Source organism: Hyalella azteca, unplaced genomic scaffold (genome assembly GCF_000764305.2).
Source record: "Hyalella azteca isolate HAZT.00-mixed unplaced genomic scaffold, Hazt_2.0.2 contig15661, whole genome shotgun sequence".
Lineage (NCBI taxonomy): Eukaryota > Metazoa > Arthropoda > Malacostraca > Amphipoda > Hyalellidae > Hyalella > Hyalella azteca.
The window spans coordinates 477,781-490,909 of record NW_025945503.1 but is presented as its reverse complement, the minus strand read 5'-3'; the positions used below and the strand labels follow the sequence as shown (position 1 = coordinate 490,909).

The 13,129-nt window shown below is 37.1% G+C and overlaps 1 protein-coding gene across 1 annotated transcript; it reads left to right on the top strand.

The window, feature by feature from the left end:
- The first annotated feature begins 3,012 nt into the window (after nt 1-3,012).
- On the top strand, nt 3,013-8,413 carry LOC108674787. Its single transcript, XM_018162758.2, has 6 exons — nt 3,013-3,078; nt 4,863-5,008; nt 5,550-5,677; nt 6,498-6,586; nt 7,295-7,399; nt 7,629-8,413. Exons 2-6 carry the CDS (start codon nt 4,865-4,867, stop codon nt 7,751-7,753), a joined length of 591 nt encoding a protein of 196 aa, XP_018018247.1. The 5' UTR covers nt 3,013-3,078; nt 4,863-4,864; the 3' UTR covers nt 7,754-8,413.
- The last annotated feature ends 4,716 nt before the right edge of the window (nt 8,414-13,129 follow it).

Below are 13,129 nucleotides of genomic sequence, written 5' to 3'. Positions count from 1 at the left end.
GCTACCTAATTTTTAACAGCTAAACTTGCCAAACTTACCTCGTTTAAGGTTTCTAAATTTCTTAATTGCCGAGGTTACTTCCAGCACTATAGTCCGTCCTTCGCTAATGTGCAAGAAATTTATCATATGTTTAGCGTTCCACTTTTACAGCGTCTAAATTCTTCAAGTTGACAGTCATTTGAGAATCTTGAGCGAACGAAGAATAAAAAGTAAAGAATAAAGTACGATCCTAGAACCAAACGCACAATTGGTATGATATAAAGCCGTCATGCGATATGATTGATGCACTCGGTGTCAATCCTGCACTGCAGCAGATATTCTACACTTATTTGGTAAAAATATTACCATAAAAATTGCTAATCATTCCGTTGATCAATAGGCTGAGGCTGAAAAAGCTTATAGCTTTGTTGAATGCAAACTCATTAAGTTTTGGGGCACGCGCATAAAATGACGTTCCATTGCTTAAACCCAGCCCCAGATTTTAGTATAAATTATTATTAGTTAAATAAGAGTGGGTGTAGTTATTTACATTATAATATCTGAACGACAATTCTATTAGCGTCTGTCTATCGATAACGTACCGCTATTACGATAATGACATGCATATATGAAACTACCAATGTCCCCAAACACCTCCACAAAAGTCTTCATTCAATTCTGTCTTATATCATAATGACTGTTACTGCAAATTCTAAATTTTTAACATTAGTATGTGCAAAGCATTATGATGAATCACGTTTGAGAAGTTATTAGGTAGGATTACTTACCTAATTGCACGCTTGCGTCCGTGGATAAACTGTAGAACAGATACAGGCGCCAGCCGGAAGTCGCATCTGAGGATTTGGCGATGCATGAATGCCAGGCATATCAATTAAATCCAGTTAACCTATTGAATCAGGCATATCAGTTCCATATGCTCGAGAAATCTTGGTTGGGCAATTTCAAATTCATTTTTCATGAGTAGTTATATCTTTATGAATAAATCCACAGTTTAATTTCAGTTGCCTTGCCAGGCCATCATAATTCACAAGAAGTATTTTGCTGGTTTAAATTTGCTACAAATTTTCGAGGATGAATTCACAGCTGATCAACAATTTACAACAAACACCGATCCAAGTGCTTCAAGGAATGGCTGAGACAAAGATTGAATTCATGGTGATCTGGAAGCTGAAAAAGGGTGGAATTATTAGTGATAACCCAACATACAACAGTGTATAACGCAAGTACAACAGCTTAATTTTACGCAATATATAGAATAGTAGGCCTATTACAAAAGTCATGCACGATGTACCTATGTTAAAATTGCTACTGGGTCGCCTTACACGGTGAAGAATTAATATAATAGCGTTGAAAAGGAATCATAGTCTACTTTTCATAACTGCTCTCGAATAATGAATATTGACAGTCAAATTTAATAACCTGCCCGTGTCACTTAAACTTTATTTTTTATGGTAATGGAGGTGCATTGGAGACTTGTGTAATGCACATTGTATAAGGTAGGTAGGTAGGGTAGCCAAACGATAAGAAATCGATCAGAAAAATTTAGGAGAAGCAAATATTCATCCTGGACAGAATTCTGTCAAAATTTGCTTTTCGTGACACTTGGTTAGGCTTGACACAACTCACACAAGTGGTTAGTATATACTGATATATTCTCATTCATAACACATGCGAGGTTCCCAGTCGGTCACAGCACTCCGTTAACCACAGAAACGGGCCAATAAACACTGCCAAGAAGATCGAAGTATTTATTTCGCGGTGAAAATTCATATCACTTAGGTGGCGAATCAGAAAAAATTAGTTTTAATTTCGTACGTAATCCGAAGAACTAGTAATATATGCAAACATGATCGCAATCGTCGATTCGACACCTCTAGACGGTCACCGAACGTATCCAATATGACGTCACGGTCCGATTGCAGCCGGCTGTTTTCACGGGAACTGACAGCGTTGTGCACCTCTCACTTCGATGGTCAGACTACATTAAACTAGGTTCGGCTGCTTCGGCAAACTAGCGGGACGAATTTCGGTCATCGTCAGTCAGTCTACGGAAAGAGTTTTTCGGACATTACTGATACATAATCGCACGCATGGTTGAATTAATACATGATCTCACGTACCGACGTGCAAGATAAACTTACAATTAGACGAGTTTTGCTCAATAAATAAAATTTCAATTATTCAATATATGTATAGGATTAGGAACTTCAATATCTCGTGCAGAGCTTCGAAGTAATCTGGAATTTTATTGCGAATCTTCCCGGCAGCTTTGGCTGCTGACACATTGTTGGAATTTACGTGTATAACCAATTTTATTAGCTGTTTTTTTTAAAGGCGTTTGTAAATGAGGAAGCATGAGTTTTTCGAAACATGCATTTCAATCTTCAAAAGCCATGTTACAGTCGGCCGTTAGTGTGAGGCACATCCTATTCACTGCGACTTGAATCGCCTCAATAAACTTGTCACTTTATCTAGGCAGGAGCTGTCCACTTTTTATTGCGAGGCATACAGGAAAATTCTTTAAACACTTGGGCAAGGCAGAGGCTATTGAGCTCTACAATACCTCGTAATACCTCGTAATAGGTATTGTAGCTCTACAATACCTTGCATTATCTCGTACCTGACGTGACCTAAAAATTATTCTATAGCCTTTTTCTGGATAGATGCATGGCTTACTAATGAATATATTGAATGTACGGTTGGTTGACTAAGTAGATTAAAAGTATGCCCTGTATTTTCATAAAGATCACAATGAATTTTATTTCCTATCAATATTATAGACGGTGGGACATTTAAACATTTAGTAAAACTAATGCCCTCCGAACAGTTCAGTGTTATGTTGCCAAATACCTTTTATGGTAACATGCATCGGCTGACAGGCGAAAAGTGTGACAAATTTGAGCGTCGATAGACGGTCCATTGCATTAATGGCTCATTCTATGAGCATGTTGCATTAGAAGTTTACTATATAAGCGCGACGAGACGCTGCCGTGATTTATACTGTAAAGTTCCCTTGCAGCAGCTACACGCAGCCTCCCCTGCTCACTATCTTTTGCATCAGAACGACTATCATACGAAGTAAGTCAGCGGCAATATGATACGATTCTTTTGGTAACAAATATCAATTTATTCTATGCCGAATTAAGTTCCCTGTTCGAAATGAAACATTGAATTTCCTGACTTTATTAGGCCTATGGCTATCCTGTACGTTTCTTCGTTCTTCAGCAATTTTCAGTTACCTCATTTACTTGCTGAAAGTTAAAAAATTATTTCCTGCAACTCTCATTTCACTTTTTCCCACTAATTAGTAATCTCTAATCGAACTGCAACCCAATAAATTTAATTCAAATTTATCTCAGCAGACCATAACGTCCGTCAAACCATTTTACAAACCGAATGCAAGTAGTATCCTCAATTTATTTATTGTGTATCACATTAATTATGTGCCAAGTATCACATACAAATGACTTCGTAGATATTCTTACCAGATATATATCCTCGCCAAAAATCTATATCTTACTCTTGGGGGCAACATATAAGATGTAAAATAAACTTGTGCATTGTGCAATCTAGTATTTATATAACCTAACATAATTGCGAGAGAAATATACAATATTTTTAGCCTATATAGCGGAAAAGAAATTAATGAGCCCTCCTAAGTGTAACATTGAATGAGAAAAATAATGACCTAAATTTTTATACAGGAAATATTCAATGAAAATTATTGTAATACATGCAATATTCCATATTCGTACAATTTGTTTGAAAAAAATGCAACTTTGCTAAGAATTACAGAGCAATATTAAGTACCTAAACTGCTTGCTATTGTTAATTTATAATTTTTCACACTACTTCAAAATTTAATTTGGAAATTCAGGATCTATTCTGTTTCGCGTAAAGGCAGTCGCTCTATTGAGTGCGCTAGTTTCATAGGAAAGCGCAGAAAAAATAGAATTACTTGCCATTTTCATCGCCTCCAAAATTCCTATAGGTAGTTTATGAAGAAATAAGAATCAGCGTTAACCAAACTGGCCTATGTGCAATATGAAGAGGCGTTCTGGCTACTTATATAAGCTTGGCTATTTACACAACACATTCTGTGGGCGAGAAAATAATACATTCTGAATGACTCATGCATACGGTTTAGCAGGGAAAATTAAATTTATACACGAAATCACACTTCAGTTAGATTAAAATTCAATGTTAACTATTCAGTACTATAACAGCTGTTAATCATCAGGCTAATACTCTATCAAAATAGCTAAAGAGAGGGTAGAACTTTAATCAAAAAGGTCCAAAGTACAAGCACGCAATTAAGACATAAAAAACTGCGTTGGTGGAAGCAACATCGGAGTCGACACACAGATTTCTGGAAGCCAACAACACTAATGGTAGAAACACCTGTATCCGCCAAGCAGTTGCCAGGAAGCTAACAGCGTTGGTGGTAGAAACATCTGTATCCGTCAAGCAGTTGCCAGGAAGCCAACAGCGTTGGTGGTAGAAACATCTGTGTCCGCGAAGCAGTTGCCAGGAAGCCAACAGCGTTGGTGGTAGAAACATCGGAGTTCGCCACAAAGTTACCGGGATAACCAATAACAGTGCAGGATGATATGATAGGAACGTCCGAGTTTGCGTACAGTAGCCTGGATGGCCAATAACAGCAGTACTAATGACGAATTGAGTAATCGGAAGTCGTCTCACAGTTGGAAAGTACAGCGGGTACTAGGAAAGCGAGATGTAAAAAGAGGTGACACAGAGTGGCCAAAACATTAAAAGAGAAAAAAATGACAGAAGGCAAAAAAGCGCTTAGTGCATGGCAATTCTATATACTAATGCGGTCTTTCTTCTCTTCATTCCAACAGTTATGACGTCATCAAAGACACGTAACGTACCAGCGATCGGTGTTGTGGTTGCGGTGCTCTGCTGTACGATGCAACAGGCAGGCGCTCAGGCCTGGTTTGCCGGCGCGTGTCCGAGCCCCGCTCCTGTGGCCTACAACGCAGCGTTGGTCAGTCAATATTAATCCTTTAACATGAATCTTTTTGTTAGCCATTCTACGCTTGAATTTAGTGCAGTCAATATTAACACTTTAACCTGAATCTCTTTATTAGCCATTGTACGCTTGAATTTAGTGCAGTAAATATAAACACTTTAACATGAATCTTCTTATTAGCCATTCTACGCTTGAATTCAGTGCAGTAATTGCTGCTACGATTATAAATAACCTGTTTTTTTTACAAACATCAAAACGATTAGTCAATGCAGGCGGATAAAAACTGCGGATTGCGCTCATTTTTACTATTTTATTTATGCTAAGAACAAATTCAGTTTAAGAATAAATGAAATCTAGATGATTTCAATGGAAGCCATTTTAAGGATTAAAACGACAAATGTTGCATTGAATTTAAATTTATTACTTGTTTTTGTGTCTCCCGCAATGTTGCCTTAAAAATTAATTAAATCTATGTTCATATAATTTTTCGAGTAAAAATAAATAGATTATAAAATAACCGTGGTATTTAAAATTACAATGACATCTTCGCGTGCAGCTCACCGGCACGTGGTACGAGGTACGGCGCTATGACTTCGCTCTCGAGACTCTCGCCAAGTGCGTGGCGTGGACCTTCACGGAGACCACGACTGGCACACTCACGGCCAACACAGTCATAACGAGACTGTGAGCAAACTATGTTATATTCATCATAATAATTTGTTATGGTTGCTTTCTGGCATGGCCACAATCAATAGTCATAACTTTACTGTGAACCACAGTAATTCTGAACTCGTCGCTAGATTAGTTAATTCTTGTTCAGTGATACAATTAAGAGCAATTGAATTCCGAACTGAATTGCTTTATCTCGATACGGATCAGCACCCCGAGGCACAGGCCCAATATATGGCTTGCCGGCACAGGTTTTATTGTAAATTCTGGGGTCCTGAAATTAATTTATAGCACAAGTTCAAAATGGTTGTATACCATGAAAAAAATTATATTCAAATTTATGTCTATGCATAGATCATTCAAAATCATTTATTAATTTTTAAACTACTTATTCATTTGCCATAGTTATTTTTTACCGATAGTTCTCGTGAAGTATTTTTGTACAGTACAAAGTAACTTCATTTGATATGAATAAAAAACCTAAAGGCGCATTTCATACGTAACTATCACAGGCCAGATATTTTATAATTGTTTTACTAGAGTCGGGAATTCGACGACGCCCGAAGATCATGAACTCCTGTTTTTTTTTCTATTTCACAACTTACGTTTATTATTCAATGAATATTATTTGAAATTATTTTATGAGATATGCTTCCGAATAGGCCTGATCAGCAGGCTTGTTTTAAGCCTGATAAAAAAATGTAAAAAATCACATTAAAAGAATGGACGACAGGCTCGACTTGGCCAAATCTTCAACGCCGACGTCATAATCCTGCATACTTAATTTGATATTGTTCTAAAATAATGTTAAACACAAATTTTTTGGCCTACGCAGTTTCGGTAGCAAGACGATGACGTCAACATTGACGCGAGTGACGGGCTCCACAAACGCGGACTTCAACTTCAGGATTACCAAGCTTCCTGGTTGGTAGAAGTGATATTTGTTGAGAATTCCATCAAAAAATCTATCTTTTGTTAAATTGTGAGACCAGGTATTTGAACTCTAAAATAATCTTTTCTTATTCTGCATTACCAAAAAATACCCTAATATTTTAAATTAATGCCTTCTCATTTTTCTCAATTGACCAGACGAGTCGAGTTCCACTACAATTCAATTTCTGAACTAAAACTTTGGGCAACACAAAATTTCGCTCATTCATGCATCTTTATAACAGAATATTTTCAGCCAACAGTATGACATTCTTTTTTGTGCATCATTATATTCCCTTTAGCTGGCTCTACCACTGGAGACGAGTGCCGAATCTTGATTATCCACTGAATAGTCAGTGTTTTAATTGTTTCTGTAAAATAAAGAAATAATTTAATAAAAATTCACCGAAAATTAATCATGTATTATGTGAAAACTAACACAGGATATAAACTTAAATTTCTAAAAGATATAATTTCTGTAATATAAGAAGATAGTTATTGGAAATGGAGGTTGAAAATCAAAAACGTTGAATGTTCACGACACGGAAGTCCGTATTCGGCCATTCTACGTTGAAGCCTCCCTTTACAACCGAAAATAAATATGAATTTATTACTTTCTATCTTTTACACAATCGGATTTCGTAATTTTAGATATTTTTATACTGTTGTCTATTGATTATTGGTGCAATTTCCATGCTTCAGGTCTGTTGACCGGGTGGTTCAAGACGCTGAACATGAAGGTGCTTGCGGTGAACGCCGACTACATGATCTTGTGGAGCTGCTCGCCAGCCTTACTGAAGAATTCTCGTGAGTCACGTATTCATCAGTATTTTTCATATAAGTGTTTTTTATAATTACTGATTATCATGGTTTTTATGATGAAATTTTCAACTTTTTATGAGTTTATGACAAGCCAATCCCACTCACAATTTCTTGAAGAAAGTTTGCTTAGAATCTAAAAATTGTCAAATTCCTATAACTTATGACTACACTACAGTATTTCAACGGATGTTTCAACACTCACCAAATGCCTCAGAGTTGCTGTGGGTGTTGACGCGATCACAAGCACCACCAGCCACCGTCATCACAGGCGCGCTCACCACCGTCGCCGCTCTGGGCCTCAACACCAACTCCCTCATCACAGTCAGCCCGACGTGCTGAGAGTTAATGACATTAATTTTTACGAGTGTCAAGTTGTTCAGACAATTCTGCACACGCGGTCAAAATTCAGCTGCTTCTCTTAGAAATTGTTAGCGTCATATAATTATCTCCTCACTGTTAGCATTCATTGTATTCAGGCATATTTATGAGAAAGCATAATGGTTATTTAAACGAATTCTTTCAAGTGGAGTAGCTCCAAATTTGCCACTGTCTAGCTACAAATTTAGACACATTTTTGAAATATTTTCCAAAGCAGCCAATAACTATGACGAAACAAAAACATTCACGTATCAACTTCATAAAATAAGATTTAAACAATTTTTTGTCACTTATTTTAAAGAATAATAAAGTAGAGAAAACTGCAATGAGCGCCTTGAGCGTAATGGTAGTTCGCTATAGGCTAACAACAGTAGTTCACTGTTAGCAATGCTGAAAAACGGTAGTTTTTAATGCATGGCTTGGAGTCGAACTAATTACATGCATGGCATATAAATCTGTCTAAAAAAGTTTGTTTTCAATTTCCGGGCATATAAATACAAATTTAAATATCAACATCCTCCTTATTATCAACATTTACGTATTTTACTATAAACTTCAACAAAATCTTGTTTGGAATTCAATGACCAAGGAACAAACGCAATACACGATGCAGCAATTGAATCGAGTTTTCTTATCCATTAAAGATGCAGAAGGATTTAAAAGTACAGAAACGCTGTTAATTATTGGCTCTCGCCCACAAAGCGCAAAGCGATAAAGATTTTTCCACTTATCCCTGCGTTAAGATTGATGATTTCTCATGAAGATATAGGAAGAATTCCCAGTCCAGGACGATCAAATAGGTGATAGTTTCCTTATAGAGAAGTGATGTTTAGTGAAGCTCTTATGCATATATTTACATGCAGATTAAAGTCATGAATGCCTCATATGAATTGAGCATTCATTCATGATCAGAGATGAAAAAAGGGAAGTATTATTGCACAAATAAAAATCTAGATAGTGGAAAATAACTGCGGTTCAATCTTTGACCAAATAAATATCTATATTTCAATAATTTGTTGTTGGCATAATATATTTGGCATTATTGTCTACCAATCTTACTTATATTAATCATAAAAAGGCGTTTCCAGGAATTCCGTATCAGAAACCGACACGTGCAATATCTATGGATGGTGTATGCAATAGAACCATATCAGGAAGAGAGATATCTGTTGTAATGCAACTTTTTGAACGAACCCATCTAGTATTGAATGGAAATTTGGATTGTTTCCTCATTAGACCACGCTAAAAATTTTTCTGGCATGATATGTAAGAGAATATAAATCAACTATGAATATATTGCGCTTTGACAATCGTCATTACTAAACTTGACACATTCGCAAGATGAACAAAACTTTGATGAACGAGCAATAGGTAAATAAATTCGAAGGCAAGCAAACTATGAGTGAAACCACGGCTGAAACAATCTTTGATTTATTGAAAAAACCACAAGATGACGGATATTGCCATCAGTTTCAATAAATGGCTTTATGCTGCCTGAATGAAATGATGTAGCGGCCCCTCTTCAACGTGGGTGAAGTGGCAACGGAGCCGCAACTCGCTCACTCGTCTGTTCAACCGGTAAATTCTGAAGAGTTAAAAAACGGTGGTCAAGTAAGGCACAAAGTTAGATCGGACGTGGAAAGCCAAAGCTCGATTCGGTAAAGGGTCATCAGAGACAAAATTCGCGACTCGTAGTTCAAAAAACGTCGAGCAAGTGCAAATTCTTTCCACACGTTTTATATTGGGTGTAGAATATACACCCAATATATTGGGTGTAGATTCTCAGAAAAACTATGTAAATTCATAACTGATATAAAAAATATTAAAGTAATTTATACGGGATTTATTATATACTCGGGTCGTAAGTGAAAGGAATTGAATTTAGTATACCTCATCACCTCTTGCTCCGTGCCCAGAAAGATAGGGTGACATACCTGAAATACTAAACAATCCTTGCATGGATTGCTGGTGCTGAGTTGGTGTCGGGGCTAGTCCACACCCACGCAGAGGAAGGTTGCTAGGGTCATGTTGTGGTAGCGTCAGCGAGGAACCAACGGGCCGTGGAGGTTTGTCGTAGAACAGACGACGCAGGTGCTCACGTCCATCGTTCCGACCGAGCTCAGGCAGGGCTTCCAATAAAAGCTTTACTCCATGGGGTCAACAGAAGAGCAGGGGCTGAACATCACCACTGGGTATCTTGGTGCTCGATGGTGGCACAAAACGAGGTCCGGATGAGATACAGCAGCACCCTGCGAGTTAATGTTGCGGAGTTGTGCAACGAACTGCCTGAAATTCTTGATAGTGGGCGTGAAGTGAAGTTGCATGGTCGAAATGTTAACGTTAGAAGTACCCCAGGCGTCACCCAAACCACAGTAGGCACAGAGCAAGTAATGAGACCATGACCCGGAAATTTGAAACTATTTAAAATTATTCAAAACTAAATCTTAGTTTTGTTTACAAGACCGTGCCCTCAATATATGTACGAAGATAATAAATTAGTTTTTTAACATTTAACGCGGATATTGTACAATTATGTAGTTGTTGTCTAGATGGTATTAGTGACTAAAGGTATAGATGACTGAGAATAGAATAGTTCGGTAGAATATTTTCCAGTGTCACCGGAATGCCTCTCTTAAATATTTATTTGCGGCAGGCACAACGGGGATGTAAGAGTGGGAGGATGCATGGATGCTCTAAGAGTGCTCAAGCAAGATGAGCATGTCGTGACTGATCTAGGCCGCAAAAAATCACGCACTGCAACTCCAACTCATTTTACACCAACGTGGTAAATAAATAGCTGTTCAAATATCTTCCTCGACTAAATCTGTAAGGTCACTCGCTCTTTTTGCTGGAAGATGAATCATTTAATTATTTCATTCATAAAACTGAAACAAATTCATCTTATCTGAAAACGGAGCAGATGTTCAGATTTGACTAAGAAATTGCGAATTGCGAAACCGTTGCATTTGGTCAAAAATATTCAAATGTACGTTCCACTGCCTCCGACTCATAATGACAAATCAAACGCAGCTACAAAACTTTAGAACTTCATCCAGCCAAATATAATTAGGTACTAATACTCATCAATGTCCGTATACCGAAGTTTAGGGTCACAAATCTGGGCAAGCATGATCGATAATTTATTCGGCGTTGAACTGCCATGAGTTTTATGACCTCACACTTAATCGAGGTATCATGTTAGCGCCTGTGAACATTAATCTATTGATTTGAAATTAAATACCACATCTTCATGCATAATTGAAGCGGCGCTGAATTGCTGGCAATCAAGCGATACGGCGGCGGTGGCAGCGGTAATCGACATGTGGGACAAATTGCGAGTACGTTCCTATCGATTGATATGCGAATGTCTTTTATATCAATCAAAAGTAGTGTTACTAGGAGTAGAAGGTTTACTACGAATTTTATGTCCAGTTAAAATATTGAAGTTCAATAGTAAATCAACCACGAACCAAGTGAACAAGATCGATTGGGTACGTCATTAGTGAAAACAATTCTCTGCAAATACCAGCCTTAAGATTCTTCTTGTGTTCTATGAAACGCATAATAAGAAAGTTCATTAAAAATGTGTCAAATAACAATCGCCTTTGCCAAATAACAAGCGCACAATAAGTTTCCTTGAATTACATTCCAGTTCATAGTCTAATAATGGCGTCAAGGGAAGAGATAAGACTTGCCTACTTTTTAGGCCCATGCCCATTAATGGGCATAAACTGCAGATAAAAAACAGCTTTTTGCAGGAACACAACATGGAAGACATTTATGACGAATTATAGTGAAATTAATACAAGTTTATTTTTTTCCAACAATTAAGGTATAAAAATTTTGAACTTTTTCGAATTTCAGAGAAGCCTGTGTGAGAAGTCTCAGAAGTCGCTCAGAAGAGCTCAGCTACAAATTACTGTTTAGGCCCATCTAAACATCCATTCAATGATTTGAACGTAATAAGGCTCTCTATTGTTGCTCAGCTTATCAATGAGCATTCTTTCAAATACTTCAACCAATGGCAGAAATTGACACGAAACTGATCATGATCTCGAAGCTTTACAACGGTACCAAGCTTTACATTTTAGATGATCGCGTACCAAGTCAAATAGTTCACCAGTAGGCAAAATATTGCATAGTAGTACGAGAGTCGTAATTTACGTTATCATTAACACTAGATCGTATATCACGATCAATAATGCATTCATGGCGTTGAGAATGAATCCTGGTTGATGTAAATTTTTTGCAATGAATCATTGATTGATCCAAACACGGGTTGGCCATGACAGTCAAAACAATCAGGAGTCATTATAACATAATGCGGCAAACTATTGGGTATTCATCATCTACGTTTTTGGAGAAAGCTTTACAGGACGCTACAAACACAGATTGTATAATTTAACGCACTGACTTTCAGGACAAACTAACGATCGAACTGAGCTTCACTTAATCGAATTATGTTGCTTACTTAGGATAAGTAACTTTACGTCAATTTGAAAAGGTACGGTCAAAACACCAATTTTAATACTCCTGTGAATAAGTCAGAAACATAACAAAAGTCGGCAACCGGAATAAGCTTTGTTGGCCTATTCTTCAGCGCTGTCACTACTATACTATACTACTGTACTATAACAAATCTGTTTTTGGAGTGTCTACTATACTATTTCAAATCTGTATTTGGAGTCTCTACTATACTATTTCAAATCTGTATTTGGAGTGTCTACTATACTATTTCAAATCTGTATTTGGAGTGTCTACTATACTATTTCAAATCTGTATTTGGAGTGTCAGAACCTATAATAGTTCATTTAGAGCCTCAGAGTGGAATTAATCTGACGTATACTCGCATATCTACCGCCCTGTTACAGTTGACCGTTAGTGTTAAGCAGATCCTATTCGAAACGTCTTTGTAAACCTGTCACTTTAGTTAGGCAGAAGCTGTCCACTTATTCTTTGCAAGGTATGCATGAGAAATTCTTTGAATACAAGCGTCTTGAAGAATATGTTAATCAGAGCGCTACGTGCTATACCTCGTATCAGATGAGGAACGTTCCATTATACGACGTAACCGAATGATTCATTCAAGAGGATTAACTGAAAGATTTATTATATGTAATGACTATACAGCTGGCACGAAAAAAGAGGGTCAATGTTAAATGTTTTTCTGTTTTTGCTCAGGTCTAGCTGATTATATTTCCTTAATTATAGTAAGGTCATATTTTCAACAATAAATAACTTTTATTTATCGAATAATGCTGTCGTTGGAATTTGCGGCTCGACAAAAGGGCAGCAATAATTAAAATTCTACCTATTTAAGCACGGATCAGCTGTACT